At 40.0% G+C, this 24,980-nt stretch overlaps 4 protein-coding genes across 7 annotated transcripts; 3 read left to right on the top strand and 1 right to left on the bottom strand.

Moving 5' to 3' along the window:
* Window positions 1-2,290: 2,290 nt before the first annotated feature.
* On the bottom strand, window positions 2,291-5,207 carry fbxl15 (F-box and leucine-rich repeat protein 15). Of its 4 annotated transcripts, none has more exons than XM_063892631.1 (5): window positions 5,047-5,207; window positions 4,558-4,720; window positions 3,730-4,232; window positions 3,380-3,606; window positions 2,291-3,281 (listed from the first exon to the last, which is right to left on the bottom strand). In XM_063892631.1, exons 1-4 carry the CDS (start codon window positions 5,070-5,072, stop codon window positions 3,417-3,419), a joined length of 882 nt encoding a protein of 293 aa, XP_063748701.1. In that variant the 5' UTR covers window positions 5,073-5,207; the 3' UTR covers window positions 2,291-3,281; window positions 3,380-3,416. The 4 variants fall into 4 exon arrangements, with proteins under 4 accessions (XP_063748701.1, XP_063748702.1, XP_063748698.1 ...); XM_063892632.1 differs by having other exon boundaries at window positions 4,558-4,717; XM_063892628.1 differs by lacking the exon at window positions 5,047-5,207 and having other exon boundaries at window positions 4,558-4,767.
* Window positions 5,208-6,126: 919 nt separating this feature from the next.
* Window positions 6,127-7,650, top strand: gpx9 (glutathione peroxidase 9). Its single transcript, XM_063894129.1, has 5 exons — window positions 6,127-6,348; window positions 6,464-6,557; window positions 6,864-6,994; window positions 7,151-7,281; window positions 7,389-7,650. The coding sequence occupies exons 1-5, from the start codon at window positions 6,217-6,219 to the stop codon at window positions 7,444-7,446; spliced, it is 546 nt and encodes a 181-aa protein (XP_063750199.1). The 5' UTR covers window positions 6,127-6,216; the 3' UTR covers window positions 7,447-7,650.
* Window positions 7,651-8,228: 578 nt separating this feature from the next.
* On the top strand, window positions 8,229-10,873 carry ndufb8 (NADH:ubiquinone oxidoreductase subunit B8). Its single transcript, XM_063894128.1, has 5 exons — window positions 8,229-8,368; window positions 8,610-8,736; window positions 8,907-9,006; window positions 9,773-9,928; window positions 10,714-10,873. Exons 1-5 carry the CDS (start codon window positions 8,236-8,238, stop codon window positions 10,804-10,806), a joined length of 609 nt encoding a protein of 202 aa, XP_063750198.1. The 5' UTR covers window positions 8,229-8,235; the 3' UTR covers window positions 10,807-10,873.
* Window positions 10,874-11,066: 193 nt separating this feature from the next.
* Window positions 11,067-23,393, top strand: sec31b (SEC31 homolog B, COPII coat complex component). Its single transcript, XM_063893495.1, has 25 exons — window positions 11,067-11,193; window positions 11,886-12,106; window positions 12,537-12,732; window positions 12,849-12,944; window positions 13,190-13,330; window positions 13,710-13,852; window positions 13,941-14,040; window positions 14,138-14,299; window positions 14,642-14,794; window positions 14,892-15,122; window positions 15,218-15,292; window positions 15,691-15,783; window positions 15,891-15,996; window positions 16,093-16,271; window positions 16,353-16,479; window positions 16,653-16,798; window positions 17,203-17,376; window positions 17,489-17,641; window positions 17,767-17,995; window positions 18,819-19,217; window positions 19,969-20,027; window positions 20,753-20,878; window positions 20,957-21,076; window positions 21,180-21,251; window positions 22,081-23,393. Exons 2-25 carry the CDS (start codon window positions 11,904-11,906, stop codon window positions 22,258-22,260), a joined length of 3,663 nt encoding a protein of 1,220 aa, XP_063749565.1. The 5' UTR covers window positions 11,067-11,193; window positions 11,886-11,903; the 3' UTR covers window positions 22,261-23,393.
* The last annotated feature ends 1,587 nt before the right edge of the window (window positions 23,394-24,980 follow it).

Raw genomic sequence — 24,980 nt, 5'->3', positions numbered from 1 at the left:
AGATTATTTTTACAGTTTGTCTGGGGTCAAATTTAAATTGAAGTCTCTTGTTTGTCTGTGATGCTTTGTGACAGAAGACAAATGACAGTTGACCTGTACATAAAAGGTCAATAGCTATTTTTAAGAAGTAAACATGCTTTAAAAACACAATACAGCCACAACGCTGTGTTAATATCAACAGAGAGAGGCCACCATATTTATTTTTGCAAGCAACTTGTCAAAAAAATGAAATGTTTTAATTGTTCAGTTTTATTTTCTTCCACATCTAATATTAATAACGCAGGGCTTGGCCTCACTTTTTATAAAATAAAATATAGAATCCAGTCCCTTTTCTTACCCGAAAAACATTCACAGGGTGCCTTTCTAGGACACCTAACAGGCAGCTGACGTTATTGTACATTTCCCTACTGGTTGAAATCAAAATGTCTTAGCATGATAAATCTTTGTTTTTAAAAGGATTGCTATGTTTTTAATGTGACCCAGCCGCCACAACACACATGAGTGATTCTCACGAGCATCTGCACTGCATCAGTAAGTTATTCTGTCAGAAAGGACTTTAAAAAGCAGCCAGAGATTAAACTCAGATTTATTCTTTGTTTTAATAAGTACAGTATATTACACGCTGCCGGGAGCTAAAACTGCATACTGAATAAAAAAGGACCAACTTCATTGTTGTGCCTGGGTATAAAATGATCAGTTGCTATTGATCAATAATTTAGACAAGTGCCAGATTATTGACAGGAAGACAAAATATGTAAGGCCGGGTATGTTTGAGAAATCCCCCCATACACTCAATCACTGGAACAGAAATTGCTCCACGGTATATAATAACGCAGCTATGTTTCTTTCCCCCCTGTAGATCAATGCTAATTGAGGTCCTATATGATGAATGGAGTCTGAAACGTTTTTAACCCACTGACTGCTGAGCAGCAACAGGGCCAGCCACTGCACACTGAAGATGTTATTTATTCTAATTATTAAAGATGAAAGCCGTTATTTGTCTATTTCAGAAAGTGTGTCTTACAGTAAATTGAAATTCTCCACGCATTATGCTACAAGGATAATATCTATCTTGCATCATTTATTATTTAAAATGCTAATGATGCTAACAACACTTTTATTATTGCTGAAAATGTGAGGAAAACTTTCTAATTTTTTTGAGTGTTTACTGCACGATATGCTTTCATTTTAAGATTTACTTTATAACTAATGTCACTGTGATGTCTCCTTGGAGGCACAGTGGTACAATATGATGATGAGCACAGCTAACAGAAGGACTCTGGTCGATCCCTGAAGCCCTCCAAACACAACTCTCTGTTGGTGCAAACGCAGCTTTGTGGACAGCACGCAGCAGATGGGGTAAACCATGCCATCAAGTGGAAAATAGACCTGTTGTGATGTCGCAGAGGAGAGTTACAACATTGCCTGCCAATCGGACCACCAGAGGAAACTGTAAGATGGATTTTTAACAAGGGGAAGCATTAATTCACATTGTGCATTCACTGCATCAGGTGTTAAACGATCATAGAGCTGTTTATATTCACGATCCACCAAACCATCAAACATTAGAGTTGTTTTTTAAATATTAGAAACACATTCACAGTCTTCTTTTACACACCTGATACTGTGCTCAGACATATTTAACATTGTAAACTATTCCTTTTTTGGATGTAGTGTGGAAGTCATGCAGCCTCTCAAACAATTGAAACTGAAACATATCCTGACTCAATGCTGCCACCTAGTGTCACTTTGAGTCACAACTAAAAAGTCGTCTAGCTCCAAAACTGCAAAGCTTTGACAGTAACCTCTTATGCATTACATTAATAGGAAATTATAGTCAAAAGTTAAAAACAATGTGCAATTTTTTTCATTTTCATCTATGAAGAAGCTCAAATAAAAAAAAGCAGCGCTCATTATTTTCTCGTTGAAAACACTATAAAATGATTGCCTAAAAACACACTTTTTCAGTCTGTCATTCATTTACAACACTTATTTCGACAATAGGTGTTGAATAGGGAGCCACATTAATAGATATCTTTGTAAATGTCATTATATAATTCTGTGATTTCTTCTATTTATTACATTCAATCAGTAGCGCTGGTTGTTTTAAGCAACAGAAGTCTCTGCCCGCATGTTTCCCTAAAGAAAAGCTCATTTGAATTCAAACATGTGAAAATCTGATCTGTTCATTAAGGCGTTGGAATCGACATCAAAACAGAAACGGATGGATTGTGCATCCAGATGTTACACTGAATGAGATGTGTATAGTAGGAACACAAACAGCCGTCTCTGATGATATTTTGCAGTTTAATATTTCTTACATCATCCATGTGCCTTGTTAGGCAACAGCATTTATGGTTCTTTTTACAAAATGAAGTTCAAGGGTTTAACGGGAAACATTCTTAATAAATACCCATACGTATTTTTAAAAAATACTAGGCTTATTCAAGTATGGGTTGATTAACGGTATGGATTAAAGGGGTGCTTCACCCCCCTCACAACATTTTTTAAATACATTTTCCCACAAGTCTCTGCATCTAGCCATGCAGATCATTTTGGTGTTACTGAGAGCAACAGCCGTTTTAATTTGGAAATAGTTAAAAAGGGTTGACACAGAAGTGTGTGGATCGTCCTGTAGAGTCAGGACGTAGTTTCTGGAAGACACTAGACAGCACTAACATTGCATTTACCTTGTATTGTGCTAAAAGCAGGAGATTCAGTGGTGCAGATACAGTAATAAAAACCTGGACACATAAATAGTGAGAAAATGTTTTCTGTGTGATTTGGATGAATGATCCTTTAAACCGGCACACACATGCAAAATGAAATGTTTAATTAAACTCAAACATTTGTAATGCTCCTAAATGAAACAGAAAATAATTGTTTCTTACAATGGTAAAAAGTAAACTTTGGTTAAAACAACAACAAAACAATTCACTTTACCATGGCTAGATCTGCTTCTCTATAAAGCCACATAATAATTACAACACTAAATGAAAGTGCAGTGACATCTTTTGGACATGAGACATCAATTCTTAAAAGTACATGGCTTTCTTCAGTCATTTCAAAAGGTAGACTTATTTTCAGCTTCATCCTTAATATGCATCTCTGATCACATTCCACTGAGATTTTTTGTCCACAATATTTTAAAACTTGAGTGTAAAACATCTTGACGTTTCTTAGAGCAACTCACGTGCACAAGTGTTGCAGCTGAGAGTGGCTGCTTTGATGAAGACACCTGAAACAGGAAGGCAAATGCTGACGCTCACCACCAGTATCTGCTGCAAATAGAAGTTATAAATACATTGAGTTCTAACTCAGTCTTGGATATGAACACGTCACAAACTCATACAGTAGTTATACTGCTCATATCACCTACCTGTGTGCACTTGTTGGACAGATAGATTGCCCTCAGGCTATATCTGGAGATTGATAAAGGGAGCAAACCCCAGCACATCCTGAAGAAGCACCAGAGCCCTCTGTAAGGGCGGCTCAACATCTATCACTACATTGCGCTTCCGTAGAGGGTCCAGGCTGGACTCTGTCACATTGTGACAGTGATTCACCTTCAGGGACTGCAGCTTCGGGCAGTACTCGGCAAGAGTCCTGTGAGCACAGCATGCAGAGGATCTTATGGATGGGTGCACAAGTGAAATGGTGCATGTAAAAGTGTGGGCAGGGATGGCACAAACTTAGCTGGATCACACTTGAAAATAAGAGATGATATACCTGATGGACTGGTTCCTGACCCGCAGGCAACCTGTCAGGTCCAGCTGCTCCAGGCCCCTGCAGTTTTTTGCCACCTCTTCCACCGACTCGTCAGTGACATTGGCGTTGACTGCCAGAGATAAAGACCTCAACTTCAAGCACTTCTTGGCCATGTAGCAGATGGCATCGTCCTTGAGCTGGCGGCAGGCGGTGATGTCGATCGACTGCAGCCCCCCGCAGTGGTCAGCCAGGCTGCGCAGGGACAGGCTGTCCACCCACTCGCAGTGCGCCAGGCCGAGGTGCTGGAGATGCATGCAGCTCAAGGACACGGCCACCAGGGAGTGACGGGTGAGAACAACACAGCTGCTCATGTCCACTCTCTGCAGGTGCTGGTTCTGGCCGATCACTGGCAGCAGCTCCTTGTCTGTCACCCATTCTGAACAACTCGATAGAGACAGGCTGTGGAGGACTTTATTCTCCTTTAACATGGAGCAAAACGCTTCCTTGGGAATTGATGGTCCAATCTGAAAATACCACAACAGAGTATTGGTGGAAGAAGTATTCACATCTTGTACTTTATATATTAAAGTATAAGTAACAATACCACAGTGTAGAAATACTCTGAAGTAAAAACCCTGCTTTCAAAACTCTTAGTTAACTACAAAAGCATCGGCAACATTGGTGGATTTTTGTTTTTTGTTTAATAAATAAACTAAAGTAAACAATGAGTAAAGTTTTAAAAAATAATAATAAAGTAAAAAGTAGAATTTCTGCTTCCATTGTGTATAGAATTAAACTTCCATAACAAGCTTCTCAATGTATATTTACTAAATAAATCTCAGTACTTACCGAGGACGGATCAAAAGTCCTGCAGTTTGCCAGACACACCTGGATGAGGCTGTGGAACTGCTTGCTCACCCTCTGCAAGCTCACAAGGTGTTGCAGTGGCAAAAAGCATAAAATATGTGGAACAAGCACATCCTCCCAGGGCAAGTCCAAAAGATGGCACCTGCTGAAGAAATGCAAACCTTGCTTTACAGCTGAACTTTGACACTGCATGCAAAGGTCACAACACTCATAATAACCACAAATAAATGTTAAGAAAGGTGTTCTAAATTAAGAATAATGACGGTAATATCATGTCGCAATAAATAACGTTAAACAGCCTTGCCACGGTGATATATAATAAAGCATGCTGGCAAAAATAGGTAAATCTAAGCACTAGCCAACTATGTATCATCCCTATGGTTGTTGTCGCTATCGCTGTTAGCTAGCTTGCCGGGGCTACCAATCCAGCTGCTTTTTAAGCACAAAACTCCATTTTTAAAAGGCACTTACATTTGCATATTAGTTTCTTCATCCATTATGAGTCTACAGTGCTATACAGAGTTTTTGAGGAAGTGTTGTTCTTCACATAGATGCCAAAATAAGGTATTTTCATTTAGCATCTTGAAAGCGTTTGAGGTGTAGCCCAAACCCAATGCTGCATTCAGGGTCGGTCGGAATACTTTACAATATGATCCTAATGGCCCAAGAACTTTCCAACAACCTTGTTGATTCTACCAAATTTGGTATTTAGGGAAGATGACAGCCAGGATTTCATGATAAAGATTGATACACTCACACATATATGTTGTTATCACAGCCTTTTAAGCAATTTCTCATTGTTATTCCATCCAAGTATAAAGCAAAGTAGCCCAATTTTACCCCACCACTCAACTAAAACACCAACCACCACCATCATTTTAAAGAATACATAGTTGGTAGTTTAAAAATACAATTGTGTTTCTTTAATGTCAGAGAGGTCGTAATTAGTTGAATTTGATCAAATATCATCATGGATTTAAGCGTTTACGAGAAACTCAAACGCAGCAGTTGCTTTAATTTCCGTGTTTACGTCAATGGTCATGTTAAAGTAATTAACATATTTGCTATTGATAGAACAAATTCTATATCATGTTTCATGGATACCTCCTACACCCATAAATGTTTGGTCAAGTTGACTTTTAGGAACTCCTTTATTTACGAAGCAACCTTAGCAGTTTGTTATTCCAAATAACTACTTATAACCCTTAGGAAGAATTAAATATAAATACACTGCATTTTTGTCTTTGCAGTAACTTTATACTATGTTTATAAAGCTTTTGTCACCAACACAACACATTTAATAAGAATGTAAGAACATCCCAATTTTGTTCCTAATGTTTAACTTTTTCTTTAAACGTCAGTTCTAAAGAGAAAAGGATGCAGCCAAAATCATATATTTTTTAATTTCCTAAGGCCAATTAGTTGTCACCACATTATCAGCCTCTTATCCTGGGACACGTATGCTGAACAAATGACCATCCTGCTGGCTCACCTCTGCCCAGGAGAACAATGAAGTCAGTCATGCTGAACAATTGCTGACCCATGAGTTATGTTTCAGTGAATGAGATGAGCCAACTGGACAGCCGGGTGAATACTCACTCTTGACTGACTACAATCCCATATACAAGCTAACGTACAAGCATGGCGAATAAATCAATCTATGATTTCTCTGTGGAGACCCTGAATGGACAGCCAGTTCCGCTAAGTAACTACAGGGGTAAAGTGCTTCTCATCATCAACGTTGCTACTTTCTGAGGGTCAACAATAGAGGAGGTAATATTCTTCAACAGCGCTGCTTGATCGCACGCAGATCACATAATTTCATTACACATAAACTGTGAAGTCATTTTTTATCAATGCCATCTGATTTTGTCTACTTTTTCCTCAGTACCACCGCCTGAATGCACTGATGGAAATGTATGGCGACCTTAACTTCACTGTACTGGGATTCCCCAGCAACCAGTTCGGCCTTCAGTCACCTGGTTAGTACACTGAAGCTTTTAAAAAGAGACAGAAATAGCATAAGTTTTAGCCTGGTAGTATACTGTATAGAAAGGAATACTGTACCTTATTAGCTGTGTACATTTACCAAACTATATATTTTTTTAGTGTTACTTGAGGATTTCCATTTCATGTGAATATATATTAGTTCCTTAACTTCATTCATTACATGTATACACCTGTGTTCCTTTGAGGTATACATGCTCATGGCAATGTGGTTTTTGATGTAAAGTTGTGAATGAATATTGTATGGTACATTTGTAACAAATGATTGTGCTTTTTTTCAGAAGTCAATCATGAGAGCCTCAACGTTCTTAAGTACGTGAGACCTGGTGGGGGGTTTGTGCCAAAGTTTCCTGTCTTTTCAAAGGTTGAGGTGAATGGAATAAATGAAGAGCCTCTTTTCACCTATCTAAAGGTATGTATTTTACAAAGAGTTGTGAATAGATAAGATTAGTTGATGACTTTAAAGCTAAACAGTACATATTTGTAACATTTAAGATTCATGTAATATTTATATTGTTAGATTTTTTTGAGCACAAAAACCCAGATACACTGTTCCTTTTCTTAACAGGAATCTTTGCCATATGTAAACCCTGTTATCGGAGATGGGAAGAAATTCTACTGGTCCCCGATAAAAGTCAATGATATACGGTGGAATTTTGAAAAATTCCTAATTACCGCAGATGGATTGCCCTTCAAAAGGTAAAGTTATATATCATAGACAGTGAGTAAGAAACCCAATCAGCCCTTCATTAGGCATTATGATAGATAACTATAATAATGTCACTAATGTTTTCCCTTTATTGCAGGTATGAACTTCATTGCCCCATTGAGAATGTGGAGAAGGACATAGCAGAACTTCTCTGATTGATTTTCTTCAATTTGTCAACGGCGGCAGAGTGACGATCCCCCAGTAAATGCATTCTTGCACCTGAGCTGGATCTGATAGGGAGAGGAACGAGGGATCAGGGCTTTAGTGCATTCACTCTGAGAACAAGTTCCCTTCAGTCGCTGGAAGAGTTTTCATGTTACTGTCCCACTTTGCTCTGGTGATGGTGTCTGCCACTGTCACAAATAAACAAAGATTAATAAAACACTAAGTAATTGTTCTAGTAATTTCTTTTGTTGTTACTTGTGGTATAATTATATTGTTTGTAGTTTAATGGCTCATGCAGCAGTTTAATGTGATAGAATAACATTTTAATAGATTAATAGAATTTTTTTTTTAAACAAACAAACGAAACAAACAATACAACTCCAGGATAAAGAAATGTTCACATACTTCAAATCTGATATTGTGGATGCAGGTGTTAATTTTTAGGGACATTTTATAATCATAAAAATAAATGGGCTGACTCCAAACCTAATTTTGAAAATGGTTACCGGGAATTAATAGATAATAGTAGCACTTTTAAAAACACTATGAATAAAAAGGCAATCAAAATTAATTGTGTATTTAACAAATATTTATTCTGAAATATGAAACATTTTTTGAATTACGTTTATGTATGTAATTATTACTTTATATGTCCACCCCTGATGTCCACTGTTTTGTATCCAAAATCTATGATCATATGTTCTTGATTAAATAAATAAAGGGAAAAAAGTGTTTAGAAAGAATTGAAATTGGTCATTGTGCCGACCTGTACCAAGCGCATGCGTACTTCTCAGTCTGTCAGACAGCAGCAGCCCGTAAACATGGCTGGTGTTGGTTTCCGACGCTGGGCCCAGGCTCTCTCTAGAGGGAAAGGTTCTGGTCTTTCAGCCCTTTTGCCGGGATGTAGAGCAGGTCAGTAGTGTCACAGCTTTCGGCCATAATGTTTGATGAATGGAACTTCAAACAGGAGGCATAACTGAGAGCATAAAGCCTCAAATCAACGTAACCTTGACATGCTAACGTTAGCCTATGCTAGCTGAGCGGCTACCGATATTCTCAACACAATGATTGTTGTTTCTTGATTCTTATTCGCTGGGAACCTCCTTTAACTTTGACTTGGTTTTTCTCACATGTGAAATCGTCTGTGTTTTAGCCTCTGGTGGTTCAAAGGCTGATCTTCCTGCTGCATACCCGATGACCCCCGAAGAGAAGGCTGCTGCTGCAAAAAAGTACAATATGAGGGTGGAGGACTACGAACCATTTCCCAACCAAGGCGAGGGGTAAGCTTCCTTTTGATACAGCAAGTTTAAGGTGTTGTCTTTCAGCGGTATTGAAAACTTTTGTTCAGCTCATACATTGTTATGGGTACCAAACATCCCCACTGCCTAATTCGCCAGTAACAAAGCAATTCAAAGTGTTGGTTGACTAACTGCTCTCTCTGTTTTTGTAGTTATGGTGATTATCCAAAGCTACCAGATAAATCTCAGCAAGAGAGGGACCCCTGGTACCAGTGGGACCACCCTGACCTGAGGAGGAACTGGGGAGAGCCGGTAAGAGACTGATGACATTATTTCCTGCAGACAGGACTTCTCCTATAACAAGCTACAAGTTATAAGAAATTGCCGTTCTAAATATGCAACATATTTTCATCGTGTTATAAATGACATGTTACACTTACAAACATTCTTGTGAAGCTGTCCGGGTATTTAAGGGCCTTTTTAGCAACTCAATCAGCAGTTTCTGAGTGACAGTCATAAGTTAAGTGTGATGCTGCCACTTTTTGTAGTCTCATTTTGCTTCTGAAAATATGCCCCAGAAATGCAAAATATATGCGAGCTGTTTCTTATAAAAATGTTCCAAAGTGGCCCCGGCCGTGGCGCAACTGGCTGGGGCACCTGCACCGTACGCCGGCGACCCGGGTTCGATTCCCGACCCGTGGTCCTTTGTGGAAAAAAATGTTCCAAAGTATATATGTGGTGCTAATTGTATAAAAACTAAATATCCCAATTAATAATGTATAATTGTATGGATTGTGCATTGCTGCTGCCCTTAAGAGAACCAATACCTCTGTAATATTGTATACATTCTGAAGAAAGTACCTGCATATTTGGTTTTTCTCTGTGAAAGCACTACTGTAACTTTAGATTTTGACAGTTCTAGAAATAATCAAATAAAAACATGTTTGTGTGCAGTTCATCTGAATAGACACAATTACTTTAGGTTGTTCTCAGATCAGCTTGATTGTACAGAGGCATTGTATTTTTTTACAGTATGAGATTGCCCCTTAATAACTGATCCTTCTCTGTCTATTTTTAGATGCATTGGAATTTTGACATGTTCATCAGGAACCGTGTGGATACGTCTCCCAGCCCTGTGTCCTGGTCCTCTATGTGCAAACAGCTGTTTGGTTTCATTGGGTTCATGCTGTTTATGTTCTACGTTGGGGAGAAATATCCAGCTTACCAGCCTGTTGTAAGTAAAGCCTATTGCTGTGATTTGTTTTTTGTATTACATACTGTGAAATGTCTATTAATCAATAGTTTTAAAAGTGAGAAGACTCCTAGCTTCTGTTCCCCAGTCTCTCTCATTAAATTATTTGTCTTTCATTTTATGTTACATAACCGTCTTATGCTGCCCAGTCCAAAGTACCAATTAACAGATTCAGTCTTAACATCTGGATATGATATATTTTCCTTTTTCTGCATTTCCCCACCTCTGTCCATATTGGCATTGTAACATTTTGAAATGCATAATCTAGCCTACTGTCTTGTAATACCATACAATTAGTAGAATACGGCTATCTCAATTTGCTTTCCTGTTAAAATTATCTGACATATACTGTAAAATTAAGACCAGACGAGATAAGATGTGCCTTTATTAATCCCTGTGGGGAAATTCAAGTGTACAACTGTGCCTCAGTCCATATGGTGATCAAGTAAAGATGTATATATACTTATGACGTATCCATTTTGCTGTTGTATTTAATGTTAGTTTGGGCTGACTACTAAAACATACATATTTGTATAATTACATTATTTTGTCTACTTGCTTTGAGACAAACACACAGGATAATTGTTGGGTAGATAATGTTTTGTCCACTTAAGCAATAGCTCTGTAAAGCTAGTTTTGTTAGATTAAATTAATAAAGTTTTTCAATGGACAAATGTGAATTCCTCTTAGTGCTGTGTCACCTGTCCATGAGCTTACGTTGTGTAAATCATACGCAACATGTAATAAAGCATTTGTCTCTCTTCCAGGCACCAAAACAGTATCCCTACAACAACCTGTACTTGGAGAAAGGAGGGGATCCAGAAAAACAACCAGAGGAAGTTGTGAATTATAAAATCTAATGACAAAATCTGATTCTAACTGTGTATATATATATTTCTGTCAAGAATAAAAACTCCTATGAAGTTACATTCATCTTTGTGTTGTGTTTTTTTTGTGTGTATAGATGGCAAATCTTGACTGATAAGTTACAAAGAATGTCTGAAGTGTATGGGGTTCTATGTTGTGGTCTTTTCGAAATACATATTTTGGGTGGACGGTAACATCGGGGTTAACTAAGGCCAATACCAAATGAGAAATGTCCTTGTCGGCTACCGTAGCCCAGTGACAACACGGCAAAGTACTTTGATCGGAAGCTCTCTGCGGCTAAGCTGCTAGCTTGGCTGATAAGTAGCTAGCTCCAGTTTGTTGTGGATGCAGGGAATAAGGCTGTAATAAAGACAGTTGACGTGAGTAACTCTGAAAACCATATTTACCTTTTTGTTGCTTGGCTAAATCTTGTCTGAGAAAGCGTTTCTGTTGATATGGTAACAAGGGTGGTGGCTGTAGGTTAGATTGCTGTAGCAACACCGGCTCCGGTTATGTACTGAAACTACCAGGCACTGTAGGCAAGATGCAACGTTAAACTGTCAGCTTATGACTTCTTACTTATATAGTGGCATGTATAATAAATTAGATTTCCCTTTTGAAGTGAGGCTTTCAGACGCTATGTGTCATATGTTTTAAAAACTAAAAAAGGCTAGTTATATGAAACATGTTTAGAGGTGCCGAATGCTAACGTTAGCTAACTACATGTCATGTTAGCTTATGTTGAAATAATTTGTTAGTTGTTCGGAGACAATTGTATGTATTATATCACGGGTAACTACATTGAATTCATGTTGCACTTTTCCTTTATTGTGGGTTATAAAACCCTGTGTAACACCAGTAAAACCTAACTGTATCGGTAGACGAAGGTTAACATTAGCCGTCAGCTTCAGGAAATAGTCGGAGACGATCTGTCAGTAAGGGTGTCACCCTGTTGGAGTTACACTAGAATGGGTTTCAGTTGTGAATGGACATCGTAATGTATTAAACATACATTGTTGTTTGGAAATACATGTTTTATATTTAATGTACTGGAGTTCCTTCATCTGTCCAGGACTTGAAACTTAGGAACATGAGGCTGAAGGAGATCCAGAGGACTGCCCACCAGGCGTGGAGTCCTGCCGAACATCATCCTATCCACCTGGCATTGGGAACATCAGCACAGCAGCTGGATGCCTCTTTTAATACCACATCAGCCCTAGAGATATTTGAGCTGGATTTCTCTGATCCATCTTTAGAAATGCAGCTCAAAGGGTCATTACCCACCTCAAACAGGTAAATTATACTCAAATCAGATACCACTGTCTAATATAATCACTGTAGAGAAGGGATGTGGCCTTTTATAACAGAATTAAGGCCTGTTTACATTTGGATACTTCAGTATTTTGGTCAGGAAAAAAATGATTACCCTAGTAACACAGTTTATTTTTAGAAAATAACTCTACACATAAGATGACAATCTTCATCCTTATGCACAGTCTTGTGTAGTTTGAAAAAAATATATGGTGTTCACCTCATGCAATTTGGGCAGAATTTGAAGTAATTAATGGCTGATATCAAATGAAAACATTTAATACTTGGTAATTATTTTTCCATCTGATTTATACATCCTTTTTTTTCTCATAAATTAGGTAGGATTTAGTTATTAAATATATTTTAATGGAGTAGTACTACAACAACTCACTGTACTTTTCATATTCCATAGGTTTCACAGTATTGTCTGGGTGAATTTTGGAATGGGAGAAGATGGTACTGGAGGGAGACTGGTTGCTGGCAGTGAAAATGGCACAATAACTGTATATAACCCAGAGGTCATAATGAGCTCTGGTGCAGAGGCAGTAGTGGGACAGTCTGACAAACATACAGGACCTATCCGGGCACTTGATTTCAACCCTTTTCAGGTAGATATATGCGGTCAAAATGGTCTATTTCATTATAGACCATTTATACAGAAAGAATACTCTTTAATAGTACTGTAATACACATCATGAATCCTTCTCAATGTTTCCTCTCACAGAGTAATCTCCTCGCTTCTGGAGCAAATGATTCTGAGATATATATCTGGGATCTGAACAACTTTAGCAGTCCAATGACACCAGGAGCAAAGACACAGGTGGGTGCAGTCAGAGATCATGGCTTTAGTGAAGATCATGCAAGTCTATTATGACATTTAAGTTTACATTTCTTGTTTTGATCCTGACTGAATTTACTGTTGGAGGGAGAAACTGAAAAAAGGAACCAGAACTAGCCACTTTCTTCTCGTGTATTTACCTTTGTAGTTTCATGTCTGTGATCGAAGACCGGAAGCCTCACAGTCAAGGTTGATTCGACAGTAACAGCCTTAATCTCTTTTTTCAGCCTGCTGAAGACATCAGTGTTGTGTCCTGGAACAGACAGGTTCAGCACATCCTGGCCTCTGCCAACACCAGTGGGAAAGCGGTTGTGTGGGATCTGAGAAAGAACGAGCCCATCATCAAGATCAGTGACCACAGCAACAGGGTTGGTGGCTTTTGAAGTTGAATGTTACATTCTGCCAAATCACTGCAAGTTTGTCTTCTAGGAATCCATCAATTAGGCCCATAAACTACACAACACGTTTTAGATGGTTTAACATGTTTAAAGCAGTTATTCACAGGCCACTGGCGAGTAATCAATGCAAGAGTTTGACCGTTGGCCAGTAAAATTACCCAAAGCAAAGGCTCAGTATCAAACAGCTGATTGGCTTTTTATGGTTCATATCACTAAGCCATACCTTCTGACATGTTTATTGGCTAGCAATTAGACTGCTATAACAAACAATTAATGATTTGTGTGCGCAATATCACATATGCTCATACCATCGAAGATTAAGCCTTTGTTTATTTGTTTGTGATTTCAGATGCACTATTCGGGAATGCTCTGGCACCCTGAGGTGGCCACTCAGTTGGTGTTGTCCTCTGAAGATGATCGGATGCCGGTCATCCAGATGTGGGACCTCCGTTTCGCTACATCCCCTCTCAAAGTCTTTGAAAACCACACAAGGTGAGGCTTTAACAGTTTGTGATCTTTTAAGTTGTTTAGTCATGTTATGTCTTAACCCTATAAACCTTCTGCTTGTGTTTTCTTACAGGGGAATTCTGTCCATATCCTGGAGCCAGGCTGACCCTGAGCTCCTGCTGAGTAGTGCTAAAGACAACAGGATCCTCTGCTGGAACCCAAACACTGGAGAGGTAGATGCTTCCTCCATGTTATGCATGAATTACAGTCCTTCATTATTGTCACTTAATGATGCTGTGGATTCTTATATGTGATTTTTCTTCATTTCAGGTCATTTACGAGCTTCCAACCACAAACCAGTGGTGTTTTGATATCCAGTGGTGCCCCAGGAATCCGGCCTTGCTGTCAGCTGCCTCATTTGATGGGAGGATCACAGTGTACTCTGTGATGGGAGGGAGTCTGAAGGCTCAGCAGCAAAGCACAGCTGATAATGTTAGTGGACCTTCTTAAATGTGATTTAATTTATCCCAATACAGTGTGCTGTACTGCAATGTTTGTCCACAAGATGGTGCTGGTGTGAAAGGGTTGATAATGACGAATGAACAATATTATAACGACACATTTGAAAGTCAAATGACTAGAAGACATATTTAAATTTGTTTCTTTTGTATGATAAATATCAACATTATTCAGTTTGTTATTTGGGGATCACACATTTTTTAGCTAAATCCAGTTTTAAAATGAGTTTCTTCCTGTCAATCAACAATGTGTTTCAGCTCTACAGGACAGGGATTGTGTAGTGCCTGTGTTAACATTTCACTTTTCATTTAACAGATATCTTCCTCATTTGATGCAATGGATCCCTTTGGAACAGGGCAGGTACTGCCTCCCCTGCAGGTTCCTCAGCCTGTAGTGCAGGACACCATAGTCCCCCCTCTAAAGAAGCCCCCTAAGTGGGTGCGCAGGCCAGTGGGCGCTTCCTTTGCTGTAAGTGCAACAATAAAACTAAGCGTGTTGATGACTATGGTGCTAGATTAGCATTTGTTTTCCCTTCATGACTGATCTGGTGTTGTTTTTTCCTCAGTTTGGTGGAAAGCTGATAACCTTTGAGAATCCCAAGCCAGCTCCCGTGCAGAGCCCCCAGCCCGTCCCCAGACAAGTGACTATGAGCCAGGTTACCACGGAGACAGAGTTGCTCCAGCGCTCCAGGGAGCTGCAGGCAGCGCTGCAGTCGGGCTCCTTCAACAGCTACTGCCAGGCCAAGATTCAGAGCGCCAAGTCAGACGCTGAGCAGGACATATGGAAGTTCCTTCTGGTGGGCCCCTCACCTCCTCCTGATACTGTGACACAACATCAATCTGTCAGATGTGTCTAATGTTTTTTAATCATATTTACTTTCTGTGTTTACAGGTCAACTTTGAGGATGAAGCCCGTGTTAAATTCCTCAGACTTTTGGGATTCAGCAAAGATGAATTGGAGAGGAAGGTATGCTGCCTCTTAGAGCTGCAACTATTCATTTATTGGTTGACCAAGGAAAATTATCAGCAACTATTCTATTAATAAATAAATTATGAGAGCATTTTTGGAAAGATTGGAAGAAAATACTGATTTCAGTGCCTCAAACATGGGGATTTTCTTGCTTTCCTTTCCATATTTAAAACTAAAGGGACTGAGAAGGAAATTCTTCATATTATTTGGCATTTTATAAACTGACCGTTTAACTAGAAAATATTCTGCAGATTTGTTAAAAATGAAAAAAATCATTATCTGCATCCTCTAATTCATAATGAAGTTTTAAGCTGATATTTGCCATATATTTTACAAATGGGCATGTGACTGATATCCAATGTCTGAGCTGTAAAAATGTTGTTGTGTCTATTCAGATTTCAAAATGCCTTGGGAAGAGTTTCCAGCACAACGGGCATGGAGTAGATGCTAAAGATCTGGCACAAAAGATGCAGCAGCTCTCCACTGAGGTCCGAAAGTCTGCACAGAAAATGTTTACCTTCCAATATTTGTGTATTTTTGCATAGTAGGTGGGTTTTGCATCTCCTTCATGAATTACCATTTGTTGTATTTCCAGAGGTCTGATGAAGTTGATGCTACAACCCCTGGTTCCGTTTCACCGGCAGACTTCTTCAGTCAGACCCCAAAGGAGAACTCCAACTTCCAGATCCCTGTATCCTGTGGTAAGGTCCCTCATCTGCTTACACGATTAATAAAAAAACTAAAACCATTTATTCTCTGTTTAGATATCTTTCAATAATCTTTCGTTTCTCTTTTAGACACTGATGGTCTGATAAGCCAGGCTCTGCTGGTCGGTAACTTTGAGGGAGCTGTGGATCTGTGTCTGAATGACGGTCGTTACGCTGAAGCCATCCTGTTGTCCATCAGTGGAGGGGAGGAGCTGCTCAAGAAAACTCAGCAAAAATACCTAAGCAATCAAAAGAACAGCATCTCGATGGTAAGAGTGTGTTTGATTCATTTTGTTTCAGTCAGTGCAATCACAGGGGAGACATTTAATGCAATCTGTCCCAAACTGCAGCTCATATCATCAGTGGTGACCCAGAACTGGAGTGACATAGTGCAGAGCTGTGAGTTGGACAATTGGAAGGAGGCCCTCGCTGCCCTGCTGACCTACGCTCACCCTGAAGATTTTGCCCGTCTGTGTGGTAAGTTGCTCACAAGTGTAGCGGCACAGTCATCCTGCTGCAACTTGCCTCACCTTCAGAGTACTTGTTTTACTTGTTGACTAGCATTTATGGTTGTTCACATCCTCCCTGCTCTAATTTTAGCCTTCCCTCTTTCTTTAGTCATTGTTTAAATCTGAAATTCTTCTTGGTAGATACCCTGGGAGGCCGGTTGGAGCATGAGCGGACAGAGAAGCGCTGCCTGCAGGCCTGTCTGTGTTACATCTGCTCTGGGAACATTGAGAAGCTGGTGGAGTGCTGGGCTTTGCACAGAGACTGCGCCTCCCCCCTCGGCCTGGAGGTATAACCTTTTGTTAAGGTTTTCCATAACGTTTAGCATATACAAAGTACTCTAATTACACGGTTGCACTAAGCATGGAAATGTGAGCACAAAAGTGAAGTCTTATTTTTCTATGTAACCACATCTGGAAATGATCAACAGGTATAGGAGAATATTAAACGAGCATAAACAGATTCATGTTCGTTATTGTATTATGCAAAGAAATCTCACACGACTACTGGAAGAATCTCACAAAATGGGTTCAAGTAGGAATGGTTGCTTGTAGTGACATGCTGAGTTGAATATGAACTTTTAAGACCTATTTTATTGGGTGTAGGAGCAACGTACCATTGTAGCCTTGAGGTAAGAGCGCTAAAGAATGTTGCCATCAAATGAACATGTTTTTTTCTATGTGTGTCTTTCAGGATCTGGTTGAAAAGGTCATGATGCTGCGTAAGTCAATCGAACGCCTCCGCAACAGCGAGGTGGTGGTGCAGAGCCCCATCCTCGCCGAGAAGCTGACCTGCTACGCCGGGATTCTGGCTGCAGAGGGCAGTCTGGCCACTGCCATGACCTACCTGCCTGAGAACTCAGACCAGGTTAGACACATAGCTAGTAACCCCACATACAAACCCAAATGCATACTTTTACCCTGTAATAAGGGTCTAAAAAATACCTTTTGTGCCTTTCTGCACAATTTTGTCTCCCCAGGCTGGGATTAATATGCTGAGAGACAGGCTGTTCCACGCACAGGAAGAGGCTGCCGGTGGAAAGCAGCTTCCAAACTCCTTCAACAGAGTCAATGTGTCCACAGCCAAGCCCACTCCTGCTGCTCAGGCTCCCGCACCAAAAGCACAAATCATGGTATACGTTCATTTGCAATCAAATGTTTCGCAAGATCGTCTTCCCATTGATCGTCTTCCCTTTTGTAATTAAGGATGTTTGAACTTTTATTGAAAGCAGATTTTTATTTCTTCCCCCAACTGTAGAGTCAGTACCAGCCCTCTGCTCCTCCCCAGGTTCCCCAGCAGCAGCAGCAGCAGCAGCAGCAGCAGCAGCAGCAGCAGCAGCAGCAGCCTCCTATGCCGTCGTTTTATACTCCAACAACACCAACCAACTCCGGACCTGGCCTGCCTCCTTTTTCTCACGTACCGTTGCCCAGCTCCACGCGCCCTGCCTCGAGGCCTCCCTACCCCCAACATCCTGCTCCTGCTCCAGGTAAGTTACAATGCTGGAGTTTATGACTTTGAATTCTATCATTTAACTACATCTATACATTGTCCACTTCTGTCCTTGCCCCAGTTTATGTTCCTCTGTCAGTAGAAAAACATCAGCCATTTGGCCCTGGGGTTAGATCGCCCTATTGTATGAAGATTAGGCGCTATCTGTTTCATCAGCTGTGTTAAGAGAAAACCTCCTTATTGTTCTTGAACATTTTAGTCCTTTTAGATATGTGTCAAAGGGTAAATGTTATTGAGCCTGTTTTTCTCTGCAGGAATCAAAACTGGTTTGGTTTTTCTGATGGAATGCCTTGATTACCGGCTGGAGAAAAGAGCATTGTAGGGGACAGACACTCAGAGGTAGCTTGAGCACAGGCTGTCACTGCGGTATCTCGGCAAATACCTTTGTCAATGCTTTCGAATAATCAGTGTACTCTTTGTGTTCTGGTTCTTCGTTTCGGGAATTTCATCACAATTTCGTTACCACTGGGAAATCGATACAACATGTAGAGCATCACATTTCTTTTACATAATAAAGAGGGAGAAAAATATAACAAGACCATAACAGAATGACTGCTTGTCACTATTTAAAAGGCCATAAAGTAAAAAACAATATAAAACAAGAAGAAAGCATTGTGAGTGAGAGGAGGCAGGGCTATCTGGATACTGTGGTGTGTGTGTTTTGTGGACATAAAAAATGCAAAAAAGCAAAAGTTGATAGCTGATACAGTTTTAGTACTACTCCAGTGTTTACATTGACTGTTTGTACTCTACTTTCAGTTATTTTAAGCCTTTTTATTGATGTTAATGTTCGTCCCCAGGTTTCCTTCCTCATCAGCCATTCCAGCCTCAGCGTATGCCGTTCGGCGGGCCCTCAGGCTTCCCTCCTCCAGGTCCTTCTATGCCAGCTGCTAACTTATCAGGACCCCAACTATCGCCTCCGTCTTCGGCCCCCGGAGGCCTGCCCCCCATGCCCAGCCCCGGGGTGCCTCCGACAAGCTTCATGCCGTCTACCTCTTTACCCTCGGGCCTGATGCCACCCAGCTCCCAACCCGGAGCCCCAGTCCCCATGTACCCAGGGGGACTCCACAACCAGGGGCCTGCTCCCCCCATGGCACCTGGTCCCTATGCCCCTCTTGGATCGGGGTACCCACAGGGAGGCCCCGGAGCTCCTGCTGTAAAGCCCTTCTCGGCCCCTCCTGTGGCTCCTCCTCCTACAGGTACATGTTGGTCTCTTTATAGACACACATGATAGATCTGTTTGTGAGGGTTATGGTTAATCTGTAAACCTCATGTGACCTGCAGGATTCTTTCCCTGGCTGAATTCCCAGTCTGAATATCAAGGTGACAGAGTTAGGGCTGGATGTGGAACAAGAGTGCATCAAAATATACACTCGAGTGACCAGTAAAACACGAATCCCCGCATTCCTTTTATATTAATTTGCACTGCCTTTGTGCAGGGTTCATATATTTTTTGTGGTCACTCTGTGTATTCTGGGTGGTGTTTGCTTGTGCCGCTGTGTGCTTGAGGGAAACACAGTGACCTAATTTATTTGTATTGATGTCAGTTTAGAAAAAAAAAAGGTCCAGGCTCAAACAAAACAGGCTTCAGGGGTTTTATTTCAGATCATACACTATCAACTCATTCAGTCATTACATTTGTATTAGTGGTGACACAATTTGAATCAATGTATACAGAAGCTACAACAATTGTTTAAATTAAATAGTTTTAATTACCCAGCGTCAGGTTATTGGTACTGTTAGGTGATTATGGAGCGGCTGCTTGATCATTGGCCCATGTGTTTTGTGCTGTTTCTGAATAAACGTCTGGAATATGTGGCTTACTCGCATGTCTTTGCCATGTAGACTAACAAAGGGATTGTCTCTTGCTGACAGTCTTCCACTGCTTGAGTGTCAGCGTAGTAAAAATTCCTGCTCGTCATTTACATTCTCACTCCTCTTCTGACGTAGGACCCCATGAAGGTTGGAATGACCCGCCAGCAGTACGAGGCGAACCCAGGAAGAAGAAGGTACTCGAGTATTTATCACTCTATAAAGTACATTTTTCCAGTCTGTGTAGTTTTTGTGATTACTAATAATAGTATGCTTTCATTTATTTGGTGTTGCACTCTACAACTGTTTAGTCAAATCAAACTTGAATACCCTTTACAACTCTAGAATAAAGAAAATAACTGATCATTTTTATTAATGTCAAATTCTCTGTTGGCTGACATTTTTTACAACAGCAATTTATACAAAAGATCAGCCATAAAAAAATCCACATTATCATTTATTTATTTACATTTTGTTGACCTGAGTTACTCCACAACCTTTCCACTTGTCTCCTATTTACAGAAGTAGTCCTCAGGGTGCAAAAACCACTGTTTAAGAATCACTGCTCTGATGCAGGCTTTGCTTTAGTACTGGGAGGTCTTAAATAATTCAACCAGTCAAAAGCTCAATCATTTAAAGTGTTGTTTATTCTTAAAGCTACACTTGTGAATATTTGATTATTAATAGTGAATTACATGACTAGGTGTTGAATGAAAGTGGTTGTTAGAAAGACAAACCCTCGGAGAGCTATGTTTGTGCTCATTAACGTCATTTCCAGCAGCAGAGGGCGGCTGTTTACAGCAAACAAGCTGTGATAATTCTACCACCCCAGACAGAGTTAGCAACAAGCTAACAAACGTTGAAAATCAAGTCCTTTAGTTGTGTAGTTCCTCCACCTCAAAGTGTCTCACTGTGACTGCAGGTCGCTGACAACTACACTCCACCAGCCCCCATCACGTCCCCTGTGATGGGATTCCCAGTGGAGGCCCCTCAGCCCCGTGACCACGCCCAAGTCCCACCCGGAGCCCCCCAGGAGCCCAGCGTGCAGGTTAGTGTGTGTGACAATTAGCTGTTAACTGAATTCTCACACGGCAAACACATCAACACCTCGCTCTGGTTTCCTCAGCTCCTCCAGCAGCTGCCGGCAGAGAGGGTGGAGCAGAAAGAAATCCCGGCTGAACACATGGTTCTGAAATCCACCTTTGACAGCCTGGTGCAGCGCTGCCAGCTCGCAGCAGGAGACCCGGTGAGTGTAGCTGTGTGTGTGGCTCCATCTAAGTGCTGCTGTGTTTTTAATAAAGCTTGGGTCTTATTGGTTGTAAAATGCTAACATCATCTTTTTTTTTCAGCAAACAAAAAGGAAACTTGATGATGCAGGCAAACGCCTGGGATACCTGTATGACAAACTGAGAGAGCAGTCGGTAAGAAATGATTACGTGTACACAAGGTTATCATTAAGGTAAACCCAAACAGGCCGTTCTTTTAAATACTTTCAAACACTAAAGTGGTAATAAGAAAAATAACTTTTTATAACAGAATATCAGACTTTTAAAAACTCATGACTATAGGAGAGTCAGCCCTCGCTCCTCTTGTGCATTATGATGATACTCTTCTATAGCCATTAGTGTAAATTAATGAATCACTATTAATATTTCAGAGTTCCTGCCGCATTTTTAATGGGTGCAAAATGAAGGACGGTCCCACTAATGTCAGAAGAAACCTTTTTGAGATATATGAGTGGGTAGAATTAGCCACTCCTAAAAGGCAGCACCTGACCATATTGTATGTTCGCTATGTAGATCTTAACCAGAACTGCAGATTGCAATGCGAGACAAGCAGTTGGGCAAAGTAAAAACAAACAGCCCAGTGAGTCACAGTCAGGTGCTGATGCTGGTGGAAACAGTGACACAGAGCTTGTGTTCATTTGATCCTTACAAGTTGGAAACACCTCTATTAACCAATTAACTATTTCTGAGTAATAGTGTGAACCCGCAAGACTACTCTCTAGTACATTGCCCTTAACGGATGAAAGATTTCTGCTAAATTAGCCATTTTGATAATCTTTAAGTATTCAATTTAAAGTTAATCCATCAAAAAGGCAGACCAAATCAAGTTCTGGACAGGCAAGCCATTTAATGATGCCTTCGTGGGCACTCAGACCTTATGATGAGCATATTCGACAATTTCCTGACATTTTATAACAAAACACCGGATGCCACATAGTAACCCACATCTTTTTGTGTCTCTTAGCTCTCTCACAACATCCTTAATGGGCTCCACGAGATCAGCCGCTGCGTTGCGAGCCAGAACTACCAGCGGGGCCTGGAGGTCCACACCCAGGTGGTCAGCAGCAGCAACTTCAGCGAGATCTCTGCCTTCATGCCCATCCTTAAAGTGCTCATGACCATCGCCAACAAGCTGGGCGTCTAAACCCCCGGGGTGGTGGGTGGGGCACCAACCAGACTTCAGTGTTACCATATTGTTATATATGTATTTATTTCTTTATGACCTGATGACGTGCTTTGATAATGAGAATAATACTTACTGATGATATTGCATATGGTGGTCTTCATCACTCCATAGTTATTCCTTCCTGAAAGCTGAATGGGCGGTGAGATGGATTTTTGTAGAGATTTGTCGATGTTGCTGTGGTAATTTTACGATAAAAATGAATGTATTCTGAAAGTTGTGATTCTGTGTAAATTCAACAGTTGATGTAATATACAAGGTCTGAATCAAGGCGGTGTTTGTACAAGTAGTTGCATTTTCATAATCCATATTACACTCCGTGCATATTTCCCCTTGAATCATTTCTGATTGGATACACGCAGTGCTCCAGGAATAAATGCGAGCTGCACTCACATCTATCCTGTTGGTGTAGTTTGTACGAGGGAGGAAACACATTGATTTTTCTTTTTAAAGTGAAACATTTAACAACAAGCATCAAGGAAACTGTAACATAAATACTGATTGTTCTCTTCATCTGCTGTAACTGATTGTGTCTGGTTGATTGTGCCATGACGGGCTCTATTTGGCCAAAGCACTGCTGAAGACTGCCAAACGGTGATTGTGAAGTTGCTTTTTTATCTTTTGTTTTCTCCATTTTTTGTCAACAAATCCCATTTAGCACTGTTATTTTCTGATAGCTTGTGTGAACGATTGATTCTTTTTTTCTATAATTTCTTCAGTGTGCTTAGTTCACATAGCAGCTCATAAACTAGAATTACATTAATTTATGTCGAACTGCGTATGAATTGACATAGGTGCTCCACCCTTTGTTAAAGATGCTTTTACTCCACTTTATTAAGTCTTAAGTCTTATCCTTTTGTTCATAGTTGTTTATTAGATCATACAATGATACAAACTGAAATGAACTAACAAGTGAAACATGATATTTTAAGGATTGTAGCTGGACGTAAAGCTGGATAGTTTGGTGTATCATGGCAGCAGAAGGCAGTAAAGTGCCTCTGTGCTCATTTTGGTTGCACAGATATTTATACAATCCATGTTGCTTACTTTACTCATGTTGGTATCTTTTTCAAATAAACTTCACTTCAAAGGTTCTGAGATTTATTCCTTCCAACTTAATATCTATTCACCAGAGGTTGAGAAATTAATGTTTTATCAATTCATTGTTAGTCAATAACAAATACAATGTTGGACATATTGACATACATGATAAGTTTAAGGAAAATAAAGTGAATAATCATACATTTATTTTACAGCTTTAGTTTCCTGACATGTTGCATACAAAACATACTACATACGTTGATATGTCAATTGTAATGGATTACATGGCAAAACAGTATACAAATTAGTTTAAATATGGACTCACACATTAAAAAAGATTATAATATGAAATTACAGCTCTTCTTTTGTTGTTAACGTTGCTTTTATAACATGTTTAATGCAAGAATCTGTATTTTAAAATGATGGTATTGTTGCCTTTGTTGATATCCTGCAGTTTCCATGTTTGACCGATAGATGGCTCTCTGTTTAATAAGCAGCCATGCATTTATTTTATTTCTTGCTGCACAACTGCATCACGCTAGACTTACTTCTACCAGCATTTAGTAGATTTTTCTGCATCAATACTAACAGGTAGGCAACTTCAGTTTCCCTTTCTCACCAAAAGCGCCACAATCTGCTCTTGCTTCAAAGGGGTGTGTCACTACTCATTCATTTAGTTCACTGTTCATTTAGTTCTCAGGGTGTGATATCATGTGACATTTTACAAGCCAGCACAGGTGGTGCATGCGCCCTTCCCCTGTTGGCCAATGAACATCACTTCGAGTCAGGTCCTCACTGCTCATTGGCCCCTTATTGTCAGACGCTTTAAACTCGCGTGAGCTTCGTGGCGTTGAATATTTGGGGGTTTTGAACTGTAGTAACCTCACAGTCATGTCAGTCTGGGGTAATGTTTCTGTAATGCAACTTCAACACACATCACACCACTCTGCAGTAGCCTCCTGAGTCATGCTCTGCGCTTCCTTTATTGGACGCTGTGGCCTCAGGAGGTGAATAAGCCTTCAATGAGCTGAGTGTTACCCTAACCGAGTAACACAGTACAGCTGTGATCCTGCCAAAAAATGCCCCCATTTGGTGTTGACCTACTTTGTCATTCAACAATAGTATTCAAACTAGAACGGTTTTTTAAAAAACCCAAATACAATGTACTCAAGTAAAAGTATAGGTACCAGAATGTAGGAATACTCTGTAACGTGAAAGTTCTGCCTTCAAAATGTTACTCAAGTAAAAGTACAAAGGTATTAGATCAAAATGTACTTTATATTATATGTTTTGATTATAATAATTAATGCATTAAAGTGTTTATCAAAGCTGGTAAAGGTGCAGCTAGTTTTAGGGTGTGACTAATGACTTATTTAAGTACTAGTTATATTTCACATCATTGATTCAAATCTGTAAAGTAACTAAAGGTACAAAATGATGAAATGGAGTAAAAGTACAAAGTAGCAAATAATTGAAATACTCAAGTATAGTACCCTAAAATTGTACTAAAGTACAGTACTTGAATAAATGTTCTTAGTTACTTTACACTACTGGGGTCAATGCCATACATTTATATACTATAAGGTTGTTATTATTGATGCATAACAGTATAGAGTAATGCATATTTTTACATTGTGTTA

This window comes from Eleginops maclovinus, chromosome 10 (genome assembly GCF_036324505.1).
Source record: "Eleginops maclovinus isolate JMC-PN-2008 ecotype Puerto Natales chromosome 10, JC_Emac_rtc_rv5, whole genome shotgun sequence".
Taxonomy (NCBI): Eukaryota; Metazoa; Chordata; class Actinopteri; order Perciformes; family Eleginopidae; genus Eleginops; species Eleginops maclovinus.
Note: the sequence above shows the minus strand (reverse complement) of the source record. Positions and strands in the feature narration are given on the sequence as shown.

Coding starts and splice junctions, on each gene's coding strand:
- fbxl15 (XM_063892628.1), bottom strand. CDS start 4,767: ATGCAGTGTCAAAGTTCAGCTGTAAAGCAAGGTTTGCATTTCTTCAGC. Junction 4,233..4,557: donor GGACTTTTGATCCGTCCTCG/GTAAGTACTGAG, acceptor TGGTATTTTCAG/ATTGGACCATCAATTCCCAA. Junction 3,607..3,729: donor GTCAGGAACCAGTCCATCAG/GTATATCATCTC, acceptor CTGTGCTCACAG/GACTCTTGCCGAGTACTGCC.
- ndufb8 (XM_063894128.1), top strand. CDS start 8,236: ATGCGTACTTCTCAGTCTGTCAGACAGCAGCAGCCCGTAAACATGGCT. Junction 9,007..9,772: donor GGAGGAACTGGGGAGAGCCG/GTAAGAGACTGA, acceptor GTCTATTTTTAG/ATGCATTGGAATTTTGACAT. Junction 9,929..10,713: donor ATCCAGCTTACCAGCCTGTT/GTAAGTAAAGCC, acceptor TCTCTCTTCCAG/GCACCAAAACAGTATCCCTA.
- sec31b (XM_063893495.1), top strand. CDS start 11,904: ATGAGGCTGAAGGAGATCCAGAGGACTGCCCACCAGGCGTGGAGTCCT. Junction 15,293..15,690: donor AAGATGAATTGGAGAGGAAG/GTATGCTGCCTC, acceptor GTGTCTATTCAG/ATTTCAAAATGCCTTGGGAA. Junction 17,996..18,818: donor ACATCCTGCTCCTGCTCCAG/GTAAGTTACAAT, acceptor GTTCGTCCCCAG/GTTTCCTTCCTCATCAGCCA.